At 41.6% G+C, this 17,170-nt stretch overlaps 1 protein-coding gene across 4 annotated transcripts in view; it reads left to right on the top strand.

The window, feature by feature from the left end:
- The window catches only part of Dnaaf9 (dynein axonemal assembly factor 9), a 137,401-nt gene that overhangs the window by 15,723 nt on the left and 104,508 nt on the right, over positions 1 to 17,170 (top strand). For all 4 annotated transcript variants that reach the window (XM_059261443.1, XM_059261441.1, XM_059261440.1 and 1 more), the window contains exons 2-7: positions 2,041 to 2,120; positions 3,221 to 3,340; positions 8,251 to 8,375; positions 9,703 to 9,799; positions 11,531 to 11,637; positions 16,025 to 16,102. In XM_059261443.1, the coding sequence (XP_059117426.1) occupies positions 8,361 to 8,375; positions 9,703 to 9,799; positions 11,531 to 11,637; positions 16,025 to 16,102 (297 nt within the window). In that variant the 5' untranslated portion in view covers positions 2,041 to 2,120; positions 3,221 to 3,340; positions 8,251 to 8,360. The remainder of the gene's footprint in view (positions 1 to 2,040; positions 2,121 to 3,220; positions 3,341 to 8,250; positions 8,376 to 9,702; positions 9,800 to 11,530; positions 11,638 to 16,024; positions 16,103 to 17,170) is intronic.

Raw genomic sequence — 17,170 nt, 5'->3', positions numbered from 1 at the left:
GCATTGGATCCCCTGGAAGTGGAGTTACAAGCAGATGTAAGTTGCCGAAATGTGTGCTGGGTTCTGGACCTGGGTCTTGGGAACTGAACTCTGGTTCTCTGGAAGAGCAACAAGTGCTCTTAAATACTGCCATTTCTCCAGCCCCTTAAGTCTTATTTTAAAATGACATAGTTAGTGGGTTTCCATGAGGCTTTTTTTTATAAATCCTTAGTTTTGGTTAACCCACCCCTACTCCTTTCCTTTCCCTCAAACCCCTATCCCCAACCTCCTTAACCCTTAACTGCCAATATTTCCCTCTTCCTTCATATCTCCTGTTTTCCTCCCCCCTCCCTCAGTTGAAGCTCCTCACCCTCCTTCTCTCACCCTTTCTGGCTAGGGGCCGGAGCGGTGGCTCTTGTGCAGAGGACCCGAGTTCAGTTCCCAGCACCACCATTGAGTTGTTCACAACTGTCTTTAACTCCAGGGGGATCCTATGCCTCTGACCTCTGTGGGCACCTGCACGCATACACACATAATTAACAGTTTTTTCTTTTCCAGAGACAGGGTTTCTCTGTGTAGCTTTGTGCCTTTCCTGGAACTCACTCTGTAGCCCAGGCTGGCCTTGAACTCACAGAGATCTGCCTGCCCCTGCCTCCCGAGTGCTGGGATTAAAGGCATGTGCCACCACCACCTGGCCATAATTAACATTTTTAAAAGGAAAAGAAAACTCAAAGCTAGAACTGCATATAATAGAGAACATGCAGTATGTGTCTTTCTGGGCTTAGATTATCTCATTGTAATATTTTCCAGCTCCATTTGTTTTCCTGAAATCTTTATAATTTCATTTTTCTTTATAGCTGAATAAAATTCTGATGTGTATATGTTTCACATTTTCATAATCCATCAGCAATAACTGATTGCATTTCCTAGCTATTTTGAATAGACAGCAATAAACATAGATGTGCAAGTATTTCTGTTGTAGGATGTGAAGTCCTTTGTGTATATGCTCAGGAGTGTTATAGCTAGGCCATATGGTAGTTCTAATTCTAGCTTTTTGAGAAACGTCCACACATTGTTTCCCATAGCGTCCTCTGCAGTTTATACCCCTACCATACAGATATCCCTACCAACTAGTAGATAGGGGCTGTTTCCCCACATGCTTGTCAGCACTTGTCATTTGTTTTCTTGATGACAGCCGTTATGACTGGGGTAAAATGGAATCTCAGAGTAGTTTTAGTTTGCATCCCTAATGATTAATGATACTGAACACTTAAAAATGTTAATTGGGCGTGGGGGGTTAGACCTGGAGGTGGTGAAGGATCAGGCTTGACCATAACATTGGGTCCTCATCTTTGGGGTTACTGAGGGAGATAGGAAGGCAGTAGAGTCCATAGAGATTGTATTGTTTAGGATACACGTCTCCTTACACTTTGCCTGGGTGCAAGGAGTGTCCGTCTGCCAAAGGAGTAATAGCTCTCTAGAAATCGAGTGTATCTCCTGTGCTGAGACTCTGTAAGGGTAGTCATGTGGATGAATTGGAGCTTAGTTTATTGAGCCTTTTATATCAATTTTTGTTTTTGTTTGTTACTTTTTTTAATTTTTTTTTATTTTTATTTTGCAATACAATTCAGTTCTACATATCAGCCACGGATTCCCTTCTTCTCCCCCCTCCTGCCCCCCTTGTTTGTTGCTTTTGAGACAGACTGATAAAGACTAAAACTAGGCTGAGTCAGCATGCAAACTTTTCTTTCAGAACCAGCAAAAGTCAAAAGATATTGGAAATTCTTGGAATCATCTCCTGATTGATTGTGAATGGGGCCTTGGTGTCATCCTTCACTGAACTTCAAGAGCCACTGAGAGTCTAGTTCATAATCAGTAGTCCAGATAGTCTAGACCACTTACACATAATCATCTTGTCCAGAAAATGGAAGAGAAGGGGATGGTTCTGATGAAAGAGACTAGTGTCAATTTCCATACCTAACAAAACCATTCCTCTTGCGTGTGCCTTTTAGGGACTTTCCTACACTGCTTCACTCAGGAAACTGTGTTGTTCTGTTGCAGCTGCAGCCGACTCCGCCAGGTTCAGAGCATCCTGACACAGAGCAGCAAGTCTCAACCTGATGGGATTCTCTGCATCCTAGGTCAGTGCTCTGATAAGGTGGGACTCACAGCAGCAGTGGTTTGTATTCTAATAATGCTATCATGTAAGGTACATCGTAGGCTAGAGTCTTCCCAATTTTCATCCCTGTGAAATCGGCTCCTTTTGTATTAAGAGAGATGTCAGTGACCTAAGGAGCTCCTACCATTCTTGGAGCTCCTGCCGTATGTAACCCGTCCTTTTAAAAATCATATAGACAGTCCCTGCATGCCCCTGCCCCTGCCATCCTGCCCAGTCTGTAGTCCTGGATGCCCCAGACAGTGAGAGGCAGTAGTAAAAACTGTGTCATTTAATTTCCTTTTGTCTCTGGTCCAACCTCTCTAGACTAACCTTAGTGAGGGCCATCTGCAGGGACATATCACTACACTACACCTTACAGTGCAGTGTTAAGCATCGCTTCTGACGCTTGTGAAGAAGAAGGGTTAGTGTTGATTTTTCCGCCTTCTTGTCCTCTTCTTCTTCAAACCACCTTAACTTGCTCTTGTTTGATCACACACTTTTCATAAAGATCTCTTTGAAATCTGTTCTTGGGCTAACTGAAAGTATTCCAAGATCTTTAGTAAATCAGTAGAAGACCATATTTTCTGCTTCTTTCCACTCTTAAGAATTGTTTTTTTATGTGGTTGGAGGTGGCTCAGTAATTAAGAGCACTTCATGTTCTTCCAAAGGACCTACATGGTGACTCACAACCATCTGTAGTTCCAATTTTAGGGGATCTCACGGATTACAGAGGGTGTTCTTCTGGCCTCATTGGGTACCAGGCATACATGGTACACACACGTACATGTGGGCCAAACACCCATACATGTAAACTAAAAACTGAAAGAAAAAAAAATGCTTTTCAGAAATCAACAGCCTTAGTAATCTTTGTTTAATTTCCCCTGTCTGTGTAGATCTTGAGATCCAAGGAAGGTGCCTTATGCTTCAGCCTGTTTCTTTCATGAGGGGTTGTTTATTTAGTTTTAGCTGAAAACTTGTTTGAACTGCCTCTGGCCATCGGGACTTTACTAACTGGGTAAATCATTGGCGCTTACTGTGGTCTATGGTATAAGACAGCTAGTGACAGCCATCTTTGCCTTGCAGGGATTGACAGCAGGTACAATGAAGGCTGCAGAGAGCTGGCAAATTACCTTCTGTTTGGTTTATACAGTCAGAACACCACTGATTTTGAGAAAACGGGATTTTCTGAAGAAATTCTAGATGGTAAGTCTATGTTATATTGGCAAAAGGTAGAAGAGAGTGGTTTATTTCTTTGGATCCTTAATTCATAATCTTTTTAAATAATTGTTTTAATTTTAATGTATTGTATGTATGTTTTGCTTGCATGTATGTATGTGCACCATATGTGTGCTTGGTGTCCTCAGAGGCCAGCAGAGGACATTGGATCCCCTGGAACTGGAGTTACTGATGGTTGTGAGCTATCATTCAGGTGTTTGGAATAAAACCCAGGTCCTCTGGAAGAGTAGCAAGTACTTTTAACTGCTAAGCCATCTCTCCAGCCCCAATTTATGATCTTTTGTTTCTGTTTCTGTTTTTGTGGTTTTGTTTTTTTGTTGTTTGTTTATTGAAGACAGAGTCTCATGTAGCTTTAAATGGCTTGAAACTCACTGTATAGACCAGCCTGGCCTTGAACTCTGAGATCTACCTGCCTCTGCCTCCCTAGTGCTAGGATTAAAGATAAACACCCAGCACACCATTCATGATCTTTTAATGGAAAAATGTGGTCGAATTTTAAATAGTCCAGTGCTCTAGTAAATCCTTGCCTTATTTTGTTTTACTGTTTGAATGATGTGTGGTGTCCTAATAGTTTTGAAATTGGCAACCCTCCGTCCTCAGCTTCCCATGTAGCTAGGATTAACAACTGATACGATTTTGTCTTTTTAATAGTGAAAAAATGCATTTCCTAATTGACCTATTAAGTAATATATTCTGTTGATCACACACTGCATAACAGACTATCAACAAGCGGTTTCTAGAATACATTTACTGGCTAAGTCATCTTTGAGACCAAAAGCAGACATCAGCATTTGGAATTATCTCTTGGCAGTGTACTAGTTTTTCTTAGGATTGCCCCTGCTTCTTTTCACTGAAGGGTCAGATTGTGTGCTGTTGCCCAGTGAAAGCACTTTGAGCTTTGAGGCAAGGATGAGTTAGTTGCTCTTGTAAGCTGCTCTTGTGAGGAAGAAGATTGTATGTGGATCGTTAGCTGAGGAACAAGGGCCTATTGTCCAGCCGTCTTTGGGAATTGTTTTTGTGTGACTTTAATACAATGCGGGCTTTCTGCCTGCAGTTTGCCTTCTCTGGCTTGGAGACACTGCGTGTGTTGATGCTGCTGTGGCTGCTGCCCAGGAGCCATCTCTGATATCACATATACTCAGCATTATAAATTGTCTGCAGGATGAGTCAGGAGCCGTACAGCAAACAAGTAAAACTGGACAAGAGACAGGGCACCTTTGCAAGGCAGCTGGGGAGGGCATGAAAGCAAGCATTTGATATCAGATGATCTCACTTGAGCATAGTGGTTCTCAGCTGGGGGCAGGTTTGTCCCTTGGGGGACATTTAGCAATGGCTGAAGACATTTTTGGTGGCCGTGGTTCGGTCCCTGGTACTACTGGCCTCTAGTGGATGCCAGGGATGCTGCTAAACATCTCAAAATGCATAAGAAATCCCCAGTTACATGATGAAGAATTATCTGACTGTCAGTAGTTCTGAGTGGTAGAGTCTTTGAAAATTCTACCATGGTAAAGTCCCTAATACTGTTTATCCATATAGTTAATTAAAGCTGTCCTTCCTGGTCCGAGTACAGAAAAAGAAGACTAACATTAATCTTCCTCCCTCTCCCTTCCTCCCTTCATCTTTTGTCTGAAGTCTGCTCTCACTCTGTACTCGGGCTGGCTTCAGGTCCGCAGCCTCCTGGGTGCTCGACGCATGAGGCACCGCTGTCATCTCATCAGTTCTTTTTAATTTTGGATAGTAAAATAAAATTATCTTATGAAAAAATAATAAAATAAAATTACAACATTTTTCCTTCCCTTTCTTGCCTCTAAACCAGTCATTCTCAACCTGTGGGTCACGACCCTTTGGCAAACCTCTGTCTTCAAAAAATATTTACATTACTATTCATAACAGTAGCAAAATTACAGTTATGAAGTGGCAATGAAAATAATTTTATGCTTGGGGTTCGCCACAACATGAGGAGCTGTATTAAAGGTCTTAGCGTGGGGAAGGTTGAGCCCCGCTGCTCTGGACCCTCATCGTCCCTCCTCCTCCTTCAGATTCATGCCCTCTTCTGGCCTCTCTGCATGCACCAGGCACACAAGTGATACACAGACACACATGCAAGCAAAACACCCACACACATCAAATAAGATGAAAATCGCAAGTATAAACTAAAGTCTTTCCTTACCTGTAGTGTTTTGGAAATAATTTATTTTGGAAACTTGTGCTTGCTACCCTGCACATTTCACTGCACCCATTGTTGCATGGGACATTTCAGGACTAAAATTAAGGAAAGGGCTCAATTACCAAAGAAGTGCTTTTTTTTTTTTTTCTTTTTCTTTCTGCCCCCCCCCTTTTTTTCTTTTGAGACAGGGTTTCCTCTGTGTAGCTTTGGAGCCTGTCCTGGAACTTACTCTGTAGCCCAGGCTGGCCTCGAACTCATAGAGATCCACCTGCCTCTGCCTCCTGAGTGCTGGGATTAAAGCTGTGTGCCACCACTGCCTAGCTTAATAAAGCCATTTTAAATCCACAATGTTGGAAAGCTAAAATCAGCGGATCTATGCTTCTATTTTTTTTTTTTTTTTAATTTTTGAAGCAGAGCTTCACTATGTATAGTCCACACTGACATCAAACTCAGAGATCTTCCTGTCTGTTTCCTAAGTGCTAGAATTAAAGGCACGGGCCACCACAACTAGCGTGCTCCTACCTTTAACTTTGAGAAAAAAGACATTTTTAAAAACATTTTACATAATTCTACATTTATTATTATTATTATTTGACAGGTTCTCTTTATGTAGCTCTGACCATCCTGGAACAAGCTATGTAGACTATGCTGGCCTTGAACTCACAGAATTCTGTGATTAAAAGTTTATGCCACCATATCTAGACAACCCTATCACCCTCTGTCCTTTCCTCCTCTTCCTTGTCCTCCTGCTTCTTCTCATTCTGCTGCTGCTGCCCTTTGGTTTTGGTTTTGGTTTTTTTTATATCAGCCACTCTATTTAAATCAGGGTGGCATCATTGAACTTGTGCTGGGATCATAAGCATGTGCCATAATGCCTAGCTTCCCAGCTTCATTCCTCCCCCTCCTCCTCCTCCTCCTCCTCCTCCTCCTCCACTTCCTCCTCCTCCTCCTTTCCCTCCTCCTCCTCCTTTTGAGATAGAGTCTTGCCTTCCTGGAACTCACTGTGTATGTAGACCATGCTGGCCTTGAACTCACAGAGATCCTCCTACCTCTGCCTCCCCATTGCTTGGATTAAATGATTAAAGCCACCACACCTGGCCATATTTTCTTCTTTTATCTGACTGTTTACTCTGTTGACTATCAGTCTGTTAAGAGTATGAAGTTTGTAATTAGATTTAGCAGTTGTTAGGATACATTTGTTTTTGATCCTGAATCTGTAAGGTTACACTTCGATGTATAGTATGTGTAGTGTATAGTGGATGCCCCCACTTTTTCAAGAGTCCTAAAATTGCTCCCTTAGCAGGTAGTCTACAGTTGATTTAGGACAGGGCTCTGGGGGCTGTGGGATGTGAGGGAACCCAGGACTGAGACACAAGAGAGAGAGGGAGGGTTGTTTCATCTCTTTGCACTTTTCTCACTTCCAGCAGTTCCTAGCTTGGTCTTGTTAGAGAGAGGTCTGTCTGGTGGCACTGCCGTCGGAGGAGCCATTGAATGAAGCCTGTTTTTCTTGTGGAATTATGGCTGCTTTCATTTCCCTTGCCCAGGCCACTTTAGTATTTCTGCCCCATTCCATTACCCTCTCTCATGGCTCTTGAATCTGCCTGGGTTTCTTTGCCCCTTGGGATTTCTTTCTGTATTTGATCTACCGATGTTGATGGCAGTTGTATGTCTGTAATCTGTTGGTTTGCTTCCAGAAGCTCTGTCACTTGCCTGTATTTCCTTCCCCGCAGCCTTTCCTGTGTAGAGTTCACTGCTATACACAGTGACCTTTCCTAAGACTGACAGGCTGTGTCCAGGCTCACAATTGCCTGGAGCCAAAGGAGCCTCTGGCCAGGGATTTAGACACTGTTTCAGTGTGGAGTCCCTGCCATTGGTCCTGGTTGGTGCTGTTTCTTGACTCAGTGGCCATGTTATTTCCATTTGATACTTATCTCCTCATTGAAGCATATTGTGAAGCCAGGTGTGGTGATGCATATCTGTAATCTCAGCATTTAGGAGGCAGGAGGAATGCTGTAAATTCAAGACCAGCCTGGTCTACACAGTAAATTAGCCAGGGCTATATAATCTGAAAAAGAAGCCAGGCCTGGTGGCACAGTCCTGAAATCACTACTTCTTGGGAAGCTGAGGCAGGAGTATTGTTCAAGGCCTCCCTGGGCTAAGAATTGAGTTCAAGGCTAACTGAGGCAATTTAAGTGTATCAGAGTGCTTGCCTGGCATGTGTATAGCTCTAGACTCAACCAACCTTCAGTAATGCAACCACTCTGTCCTCAGTTAATCAGTAAAATAGGTAACGTAGCCAAGATGGGCACCACAGCTCTGACTCTGTTGAGCTTTGTAGAAAGTACACTGTTTCAGGAAACGAAGCCTGATCTTTTGCCTATTTTGGGCTTACTCTGTCATATCTAGGAGGCCGTCACAGGAAGAGCACTGTAGTGGCACTAGAAAACCTGTACTGTCCACACCTGACAGTGCTTGGTTAAATAATTACACATTTAGTCTTTTGTTACATTGTTTCTGAAATAGCTATATGTTTTGGCTTGGGGGTTTTATTCGTTTGTTTGTTATACTAGAAATGAACCCAGGGCCTGGCCATGCAACCCTGAATTGCTGTACTACAATCCTGGCTTTAGTAGAGGTACTATTTTCTGGGCAGACACTGTCTGAGGGAAAGCCTTTGACAATTTTGTGTTTTGCTTTTTTTCCCCTGCAGATGTGATTATATTGATTAAATCAGATAGTGTCCATCTGTACTGTAACCCTGTCAACTATCGATACCTTTTGCCTTATGTAGCACATTGGAGAAACCTACATTTCCACTGCATGACGGAAAATGAGGTGAGGAGGAAAGACGGGCGAAGTACTTCAGTCAGGAGACAGAAGCTCCAAACATTACAGGTCCAGGGGCCGAGTGTGCTCACACAGAAGTGAATATCAAGTAGAAAGCTGTACGCCATGAGGCTTTTAGTTGTTTACCTGGCAGAGACAGAAGCTTTCACACTGGACTTTGTGGCCATCCTGGGACTGCCCCGTGCAGGCTTTTCCAACTTCCAGCCTGAGGGCTGCAGCAAGCAAGAGTAGCTGCAGATGTCACTCAGCCAGAGTTGTGGCTTATTTAAATAGTTACAGGATCTTACTTTATTTTATTTATTTATTTGTTTTGTTTGAGACAGAGTCTCACTGTGTAGCCGTGACTGGCCTGGAACTCAGAGATGTGCTGGCCCCTGCCTCCCAAGTGCTGGGATTAAAGGCGTGCTCTACCAGCCCAGCAGATTATATTCAATGTAACTTGATTATGCAATTTCTGAGTGAGTCTAAACTTTATAGATGACAAGGTTGGATAACAGTGTCAAAAGACGGGGTTGGGGATTTAGCTCAGTAGTAGAGCTCTGGGTTCGGTCCTCAGCTCCGGAAAAACAACAAAACAAAACAAAACAAAAAAACAGTGTCAAAAGACTACACATGCCTGCAAAGCTTAGGAATTTCTTAAGCTTTGTGACATTTATGTCTGGGTTTCTTGGGGTCTATTTCTGTTTCCCTTTGGGTCCTTTTGAAGAATATGACTAGAAAGAAAATTGGGATTTTTCTGCCTATAATGTTATGGCAGTTTCCACCCAGCATTGATTAAGAACTTTCGGCCAAGCAGTGGTGGTGCACGCCTTTAATCCCAGCATGCAGGAGGCAGAGGCAGGCAGATCTCTGTGAGTTCAAGACCAGACTGGACTACAGAGTGAGTTCCAGGACAGACTCCAAAGCTATACAGAGAAACCCTGTTTCTAAAAAACCAAAGGGGAGGGGGAGAAAAAAAGAACGAAAACAAACAAACCCCCACATCTTTGGTAATTAAGCACTTTCCTTAATTTTAGTACTGAAATGTCCTTTAGTACTGAAAAACCAAAAAAAAAAGAACTTTCCTTTCCATGTGATTATTGGAGACACTTGGAGGAACAAGTTTATCTCTTCCATTTAGGTCTCAATCAATCCATTTTGAGTTGATTTTTGTTTATGAGACGAAGAAATGGAGACTACCTTTGACCAAATAGGATAGAAACCTGTCTTCCCTAGTTGCCATTTAAGATAGCCCCTGAGAACATACAGCAATAATGTGGAACTTTGAATGATGTAGCTCATCAAAGCTCATCTTCCTTTTAATTTCCCTTTTTAGTATGAAGATGAGGAAGCAGCAGAAGAATTTAAGATTTCCAGCTTTGTGGACATGGTTCGAGACTGCAGTAGAATTGGTATTCCTTACAGCTCTCAAGGTGAGTATCTGACCAAGCCATTTAAGAAACTTTCTTGGGTGGTATGTGGGTTGAATGCTCCTACCTTTTTCATGGTAGATATTTGGCTAGAAAACTGCTTAACCCATTTTCACTAAGGCAAAGAATCAACCAGAATGAAATGTAGGGACACTCCTTTACAAACTCCTGTTCATAACCATGAAGTTACCACAGTAATATACCAAGCTACCTGTGGTCAAGGAGAACTGATTAGGGAATTAGCACAATTAACATCTAGTCTGTATCATTTATTACTTAGAGTATAGATATGATGCATCTTCATAATAGGAAATTGTAATTTGAATAGCAATTTTAAAAGTTTGCTTATGAGGCTAGAAAGATGGCTAAGGGATGTCCTGGTCTTTCAGAGGACCTGAGTTTGGTTCTCAGCAGCCATGTCAGGCAGCTCACAGCTACTTGGAACTCCAGTTCCAGGGTATCTGACTCCATAGGTACCCACACATATGCATACACATAATGAAAATAAAATAAATCGCCGGGCGGTGGTGGCGCACACCTTTAATCCCAGCACTTAGGAGGCAGAGGCAGGTGGATCTCTGTGAGTTCGAGGCCATCCTGGGCTACAGAGTGAGTTCCAGGACAGGCTCCAAAGCTACACAGAGAAACCCTGTCTCGAAAAACCAAATAAATAAATAAATAATTAAATAATTAAATAATTAAATAATTAAAAAAAATAAAATAAATCTTTGTGCCAGGTGTGTTAGCACACACCTTTAATCTAAGCATTTAGGAGTCAGAAGTAGGTGGCTGTCCATAAGTATGAAGCGAATATGGTCCAGATAGTGGGTTCCAGGCCAGCTAAGGCTACATAGAGACCCTCTCTCAAACAAGCAAACAAAAATGTTTACAGGACATGGAATACAGGGGGGAAGTCAATAAGTTTATTAGTGCTAGTATTGTAGGAAGAAAAAAACACTGAACATTGAAACTGTTGTAATAAAAAGGACACTCATTTTTGTTTTGTTTTGTTTTGATACATGGTCTCACTGTGTAGCCACCCCTTGCCTAGGACTAGTTATGTAGACCAGGCTGGCTTCAAACTCCAGAGATCCACCTGCCTCTGTCTCCCAGGTTCTCTGATTAAAGGCAAGTTCCATTATACCTGTCAAAAAAACCTTTTTGATTTAATTTAGTAGTTTCCTCTTGAGGAATCTAATTGGCTGTTTCTTCAGAGAGAAGAACTTAGGTCTGTTAATAAATATACACACTAAATGGTGCAAATCAGTTGCAATAGAGTACTGTTTATTTATTTATTTTGTTTTTTGGAGGGGGTGGGTTCTAGACAGGGTTTCTCTGTGTAGCTCCAGCTGGTCTGGAGCTCATGCTATAGACCAGGCTGGCCTTGAACTCACAGAGATCCACCTTCCTCTGCCTCCCAAGCACTAGGATTAAAGACATGTACCACCACTGCCTAGTTTACTTTTTTTTTTTTTTTTTAAGAAAACCAAAGTGTGAACATGTGTTATAGAGAAGTCTGAATTTATGTTACTTGCTTGTGATTTTAATTTTCCTTGAATTTCACATTATATTTGTAGTTTCAATATCTAACCCTCTTATCTGTTCATACTTACTTTGCTAGAGGAAGTCCTAGTATATTTGTAAGAAATGATGCCTGCCTAACAGCATGAAAATGGGTTCAAACTGTTGTCCAGGATGGAGTTTGATATGTGTTGGTGTGTGTGATTTCCCTAGGTCACTTACAGATATTTGATATGTTTGTGGTGGAGAAGTGGCCAATTGTACAGGCCTTTGCACTTGAAGGCATTGGAGGTGATGGATTTTTTACCATGAAATACGAGGTATGTATGAAAACTAGTATGTTTGATTTTTATCATAAAGTGAGCATGCATTAAAAAAACAAAAGCCAAGATCTTACTATGTCTGGCCTGGAACTCATAAGAAATCTACCTGCCTCTGCCTCCCAATTGCTGGGATTACAAGTGTCATCATGCCTGGCTTTGAAAAAGATTGCCTGTGCACAAAGTTTTTTATTTCTGTATTTCTTGCATCTTGGAGATAGATTAATGGGTGAAAGTGAGTCTGGAAATTGACTCATCCAGAGTACAGGTTAGGGAATGTGGCCTGGTGACTGAAGGCATCTATTTGGCTCCAGGGGACCCCAACTGATGTGACCTGAACCAATAGAAAACCAGGGAGGGGAAGCATTGTCATGTTAGAAACGGGGACATCTTGTGAATAGTACCTTTAGAAGCAAGTGAAAGAAATAACAACCTAAGGAAGTGTTTGGGGACTTACCTAGAAGGACACCACCCTCTCTAAGGTTATCTGTGGACTTCACCTTCTGTCAAGTTAGAATTACTATAGTTACAATGTGAAAATAAGGCTTTGGGAGTTGCTCTTGAAATGTCCACAAATTCAAAAGGAACTTGAAGGGAATTTGGCCACAATAGACAGAAAGGAAACCATTTTACAATAATGGTTATGTTTGTTTTATCTTTTTGTGGGGGAGAGGGGGCTCTGAGTAGCCCTAGCTGTCCTGGAACTGACTTTGTAGATCAAGCTGGCCTTAAACTCAAGAGATCCGCCTGTCTCTGCCTACCGAGTGCTGGGATCAAAGGCGTGTGCCACCACTGCTCAGCTGGTTATGTTTGTTTTTATTTAATTGTCTGAACTATTTAGAGTGCCTTCTATATTTCAGGTATATCATATAAAGTGACTTAATTTGTACAGTGACCCTCTGGGGTAGGTACTGTTTTATGTTTCTCTAACAGAGGGATTAAACCAATTTACCCAAAGACACGGAGCTAGCAAGTGAGGGACAGGGCTGGGGCCAGGTCTAGATGATCAGGCTTAGAGCCTGTACTCCTAACCTGGGCTGTGTCTGTGTGACATTAAGAAGTGCCACACCATTGATACAGTCCAAGTGAGACAGGCTTTATGGCTCTTGCCTTAGATACTTCATACTGTGAAGTCATATTTACAAGGGAAGACACCCCCCCCAAAAAAAAAACCTTGGAAGGGTTAATGTAGATCTGTATTTTGAATTGTACCTTCAGGGGTGGGATGGGTCATGTGGAGGAAATAGTGATTATCATATAAGACTATAAATCTTAATATCCCTGTCTTAGCCAAACATGGTGCATGTCTGTAATCCAACCATCAGGAAGCCAAGGCAGGAAGATCATTAGTTCCATGCCTGCTTGGATTACATAGCAAGATCCTGTCTCATAGGGGGAAAAAGTGAGCATGAATGTGTGTGTGTGTGTGTGTGTGTGTGTGTGTGTGTGTGTGTGTGTGTGTGTGTTGAGACAGGGTTGAGACAGGGTCTCACTGTGTAACCTAGGCTGCCCTCATTCAGGATCCTCCTGTTTCAGCCTCCCAGTTACAGGCATGTGCCACCACACCTAACATGTAACTGCTCACTTTTATTTTTCCAGGTGTTCCTCTTTTGCCTCCATCTCATTACCCCCACACACACCTCCCTCTGTCCCACAGTCTTAGTTGTTTTTTTTCTTGTCTTGCCTTTCTCAGTTACTTAATGTATAGAGCAGTTTGTTCTGTAGTTCCTATCTCCCAGTGTCCTTTCTCAGCTCTGATGGCCTGATGACTGGCGTATGCCTCTTTGAGGGGAGAGTTTCAGCTACTTACAGCTTAACTTAGTGCATGGCCATACCCAAAAGAAAGTCATCAGTTCAGAGAACCTGTATCCCTGGTATGGTAAGTGCCAGCCTGAGGAAGGAAGCCAGGCCCACCATAGCTTTTTCTTGGCTTTTAGGTTGAGCTAAACTGAGTCATGGTTATAGAGAACTTTTCCTTCCTTGAAGCGCCAGGAAAAAGGTTCTTTTGATTGAACTTCCTTGGCTCTAGTTTCCTTCTTACTGGTAAGGAGCTGAAACTGTGGCCTGGCAATGTTAAATTTACAGTGACCAGCTCCCTGAAGAAAAGATACGATCAGCAAATACTAAATAAAAATGAGAGTAAACAAGGAACATTTGTTTACTTATATATGAACAAACATAAAATCTTCAATTGAAAGATCAAATAATACTAAAGAAAAGGATCCAAGGCTGGGGTGTAATTAAGTTAGTAGAGTGCTTGCTTAGCATGCACAAAGCATGGAACTGGGTGTGGTTGCACTCAGGAGATGGTGGAAGTTGGAGGATCAGAAATTCAGGGTCATCCATCCTTGACTGTGTAGAGTTCCAAGCTAGTATGGACTACATGAGACCCTATCTCAAAAAACAAAACAAAACCACAAGGAAAAGATTTAGCAAATTGTACATGGTGGTATATGTCTGTAATCCCAAGAGTTGGGAGTCTGAGGCAGGAGGCTTGCAGATGTGGTAGTTAGACATTTCATCACTGTAACAAAATATCTGATTGACAGAAACTATCAAAGGAGGAAGACTTATTGGGCCTGAGTTTCCATAAATTTCAATTCAGAATCCTTGGCCCATGGTGAAGGAGAACATCATGGCAATGGGACCATGTGGCAGTGGCTGATCAGCTCATGTACACAGAAGCAGAGATGAGGAAGGGACTAGAAGCCAGGTGTACCTTCAAAAGCATGTCCCTAGTGACCGTATTTCCTTCCTCATAGACCTTACCTCCTGAAGTTTCCACCACCTCTGAAACATCACCATTACCTACTGACATAAGTTCAACATATTTCATATTCAAACTATAGCAGCAAGTTCTCCTTAGCGTCGGCTACATAGAGAGACTTTATCTTGAAAAACAAAATAAAACGAGTCAGAATTCATCAGAGTACCAAAGAGCAGAGCATCTAGGATGCTAACATAGATCAGCATGCTCTTGAAGAGTCTATTCTCTTCACATCCTGAAGTCAGTAGGTGAGGAAAACGCTATGGATTACTTGGATCTCAGAGGTGATTTTTGTCTTCTCCTGCCCCCAAACATTTGGCTTTGAGAGAAGTGCAAAAGGAAGGTGCTGCACAGAGGCTAGGGATGCTGCATGCATTGTACTGCGCAGGAGTATCTGCACAAGCAAGGAGATAACAGTAGTGGCACGTCGGGGAAGTCCTGGAGTAAGCAGACTGGGAGGGACTGTTCATCTTTAGGATTGAAAGCCGGGCAGTGGTGGCACACGCCTTTAATTCCAGCACTCCGGAGGCAGAGGAAGGCGGAGCTCTGTGAGTTCGAGGTCAGCCTGGGCTACAGAGTGAGTTCCAGGACAGGTACAAAGCTACACAGAGAAACCCTGTCTCGAAAAAACAAAACAAAACAAAAACAAAAACAAACAAACAGAAAAAAAAACACACTTTAGGATTGAATTGCTAATCTCAGTGCTCAGTTGGTAGAGACAAGTAGAACTATGAAGCCAAGGCCAGGCAGGCTACAAAGCAAGCCCTAGGCCAGCCAGAGCTCACCCAGAGTGAGACTCTATCTCAAAAAAAAGCAAGCAAGCAAAGATTATACTAGTGATGAAAATGGAGCAGTTAGTACACCTGATGAGGGTAGAAATGTACTTTACCTAGTATTTGTATGGTAATTTGTGTGATAATATTTGTGTGATGCTATAAACAGCTAATGATGTAACCAGGAAGGTGGTATAGAGAAGTGGTGTGGGGTGGGATAATAGAGAAGACCTGCATCTTTGCGTATGTTAATATTTAACTTGTAAATTGATAGTGAAAGGAACATATGTCAATATATAGACATAAATAACAGCAACAACAACAAACTCTAAGTAGCTGTTTTCGAGTGAGACTCATGGGCTTTCCAGAAGGTTCAAGTAGAGGACTCAGATTTTTATTATAAGCCTTTTGTACTGTTTGATTTTAAATCACAAGCTTGTATTATTTTAATTAAAGTGATAAATAAAAAACATAGCATGTGTATATATGTATAAATGTGTATGTACCGTCATTGAATGTAATCAGATGATATACTGAAGATTCTGAAAATAATTTCTTTGAATGAGAAAACATTTACTAATTTGTATAGGGTCTAACATATTAATAAAATTTTGGTTTATTCTAATGGAGTTAATAAAGCCTTGTTTTAATAATAAATACAGTTAACAAAATTAATAATTTATAAATAACACAATATCATCAATAATATAATTAATACGATTTTGGTTTATTATTCTAGTAACACCATTTATACCAAGATAGTAATTTTTGAATATCAGAAAATCACAAGTAATTGGCTGTCTAGTGATTTGACTTAATTGTTTCAATGTTTTTCCCTTTGTTGCAGTTACAGGATATAAGTTTGAGTCTGTGGAATGTCTACAGCAAGATGGACCCTATGTCTCTGGAGAATATGCTTTCAGAAGTAAGGAGCCAAAACGTATTTAACATAACTATGTTCATTATCCTAGCCATGTCCAATACCCACCGAAGGTATTTAATTTGGGGAAATGCAAGGTATATCTTAGTTTGCTTTATCGAAGAGCAGAGCACCTCTTCCTAGATTGTGCTGGACTCCTGCAAGGTAGAAAACCAGGGAGAATGAGGCTTCCTCTTCCACTCTGAGGAAAGCCTAGGCCTCCTGCCCGGTGAGACAGCTAGTTTCACATGAAGTTGTTTTGTTTTTTTTTTTTTCAGGGGGAGGGGGTGGATGTGCTGGGCTTTAATAAAACAATGTAAAAGTTGTCTTTCGTAGCATGAAAAACTAAGATGACAAATTGCTTAAAGAGATGAAGGTTTGGACCAGAAGTGGCAAACTTGTCCTGTTTGCTAGATAGTAATACTTTAACATCCTGCCTAGGTCCTTGCAACAGCTCAGCAATGTCATTGTAGCACAAAAGCTATTCGAGACAGTGCTTAAACTGGGTGTGTCAGTGTTCTACAGCTGTCTTGTTTACAGAAGTGTGTCCCACCCTAGACTGGAATTTGCCAGCTCTTCAGTCATTAATTGTTCATCTCGGTGTGGTAGCACGTGCCTTTAATCCCAGTACTCTGGAAGCACAGGATGGTGGAGCTCTGTGAGTTCAAGGCTAGCCCTGGCTACATAGAGTTCCAGACTAATTAGGACTACACAGTGAGATCCTGTCTCAAAAGAAATAAACAAACAAAATCTTTTTATGGGGCCAATGAGATGACTCAGCCTGTAGGAGCACTTGTTGCCAAGCCTGATGACCTGTGTTTGGTCCTTGAAATCCACAGAGAAGGAGATAACCAATCCCACAAAGTTGTCTTCTAACCTATAAAATAAATAAATAAATGCTCATAGTTTGCCAGAATCCTCTGAGATCTGTCACTTATAATTTGTACTAACCATTTAGAATAGGGTAGAGTAGATTGTGTTTACTTTTTTTTTTTAATGATCAGTAAATAAAAACAAAAGAAAAGATTACCTAAGACTGATCTACTTGGAGGGTATGCAAAGAAAATTAGAATC

The sequence above is a fragment of the Peromyscus eremicus genome, chromosome 4 (genome assembly GCF_949786415.1).
Source record: "Peromyscus eremicus chromosome 4, PerEre_H2_v1, whole genome shotgun sequence".
In the NCBI taxonomy this organism is placed as follows: domain Eukaryota; kingdom Metazoa; phylum Chordata; class Mammalia; order Rodentia; family Cricetidae; genus Peromyscus; species Peromyscus eremicus.
The sequence above is the reverse complement of the archived record's forward strand: the minus strand, read 5'-3'. Positions and strand labels throughout refer to the sequence as shown.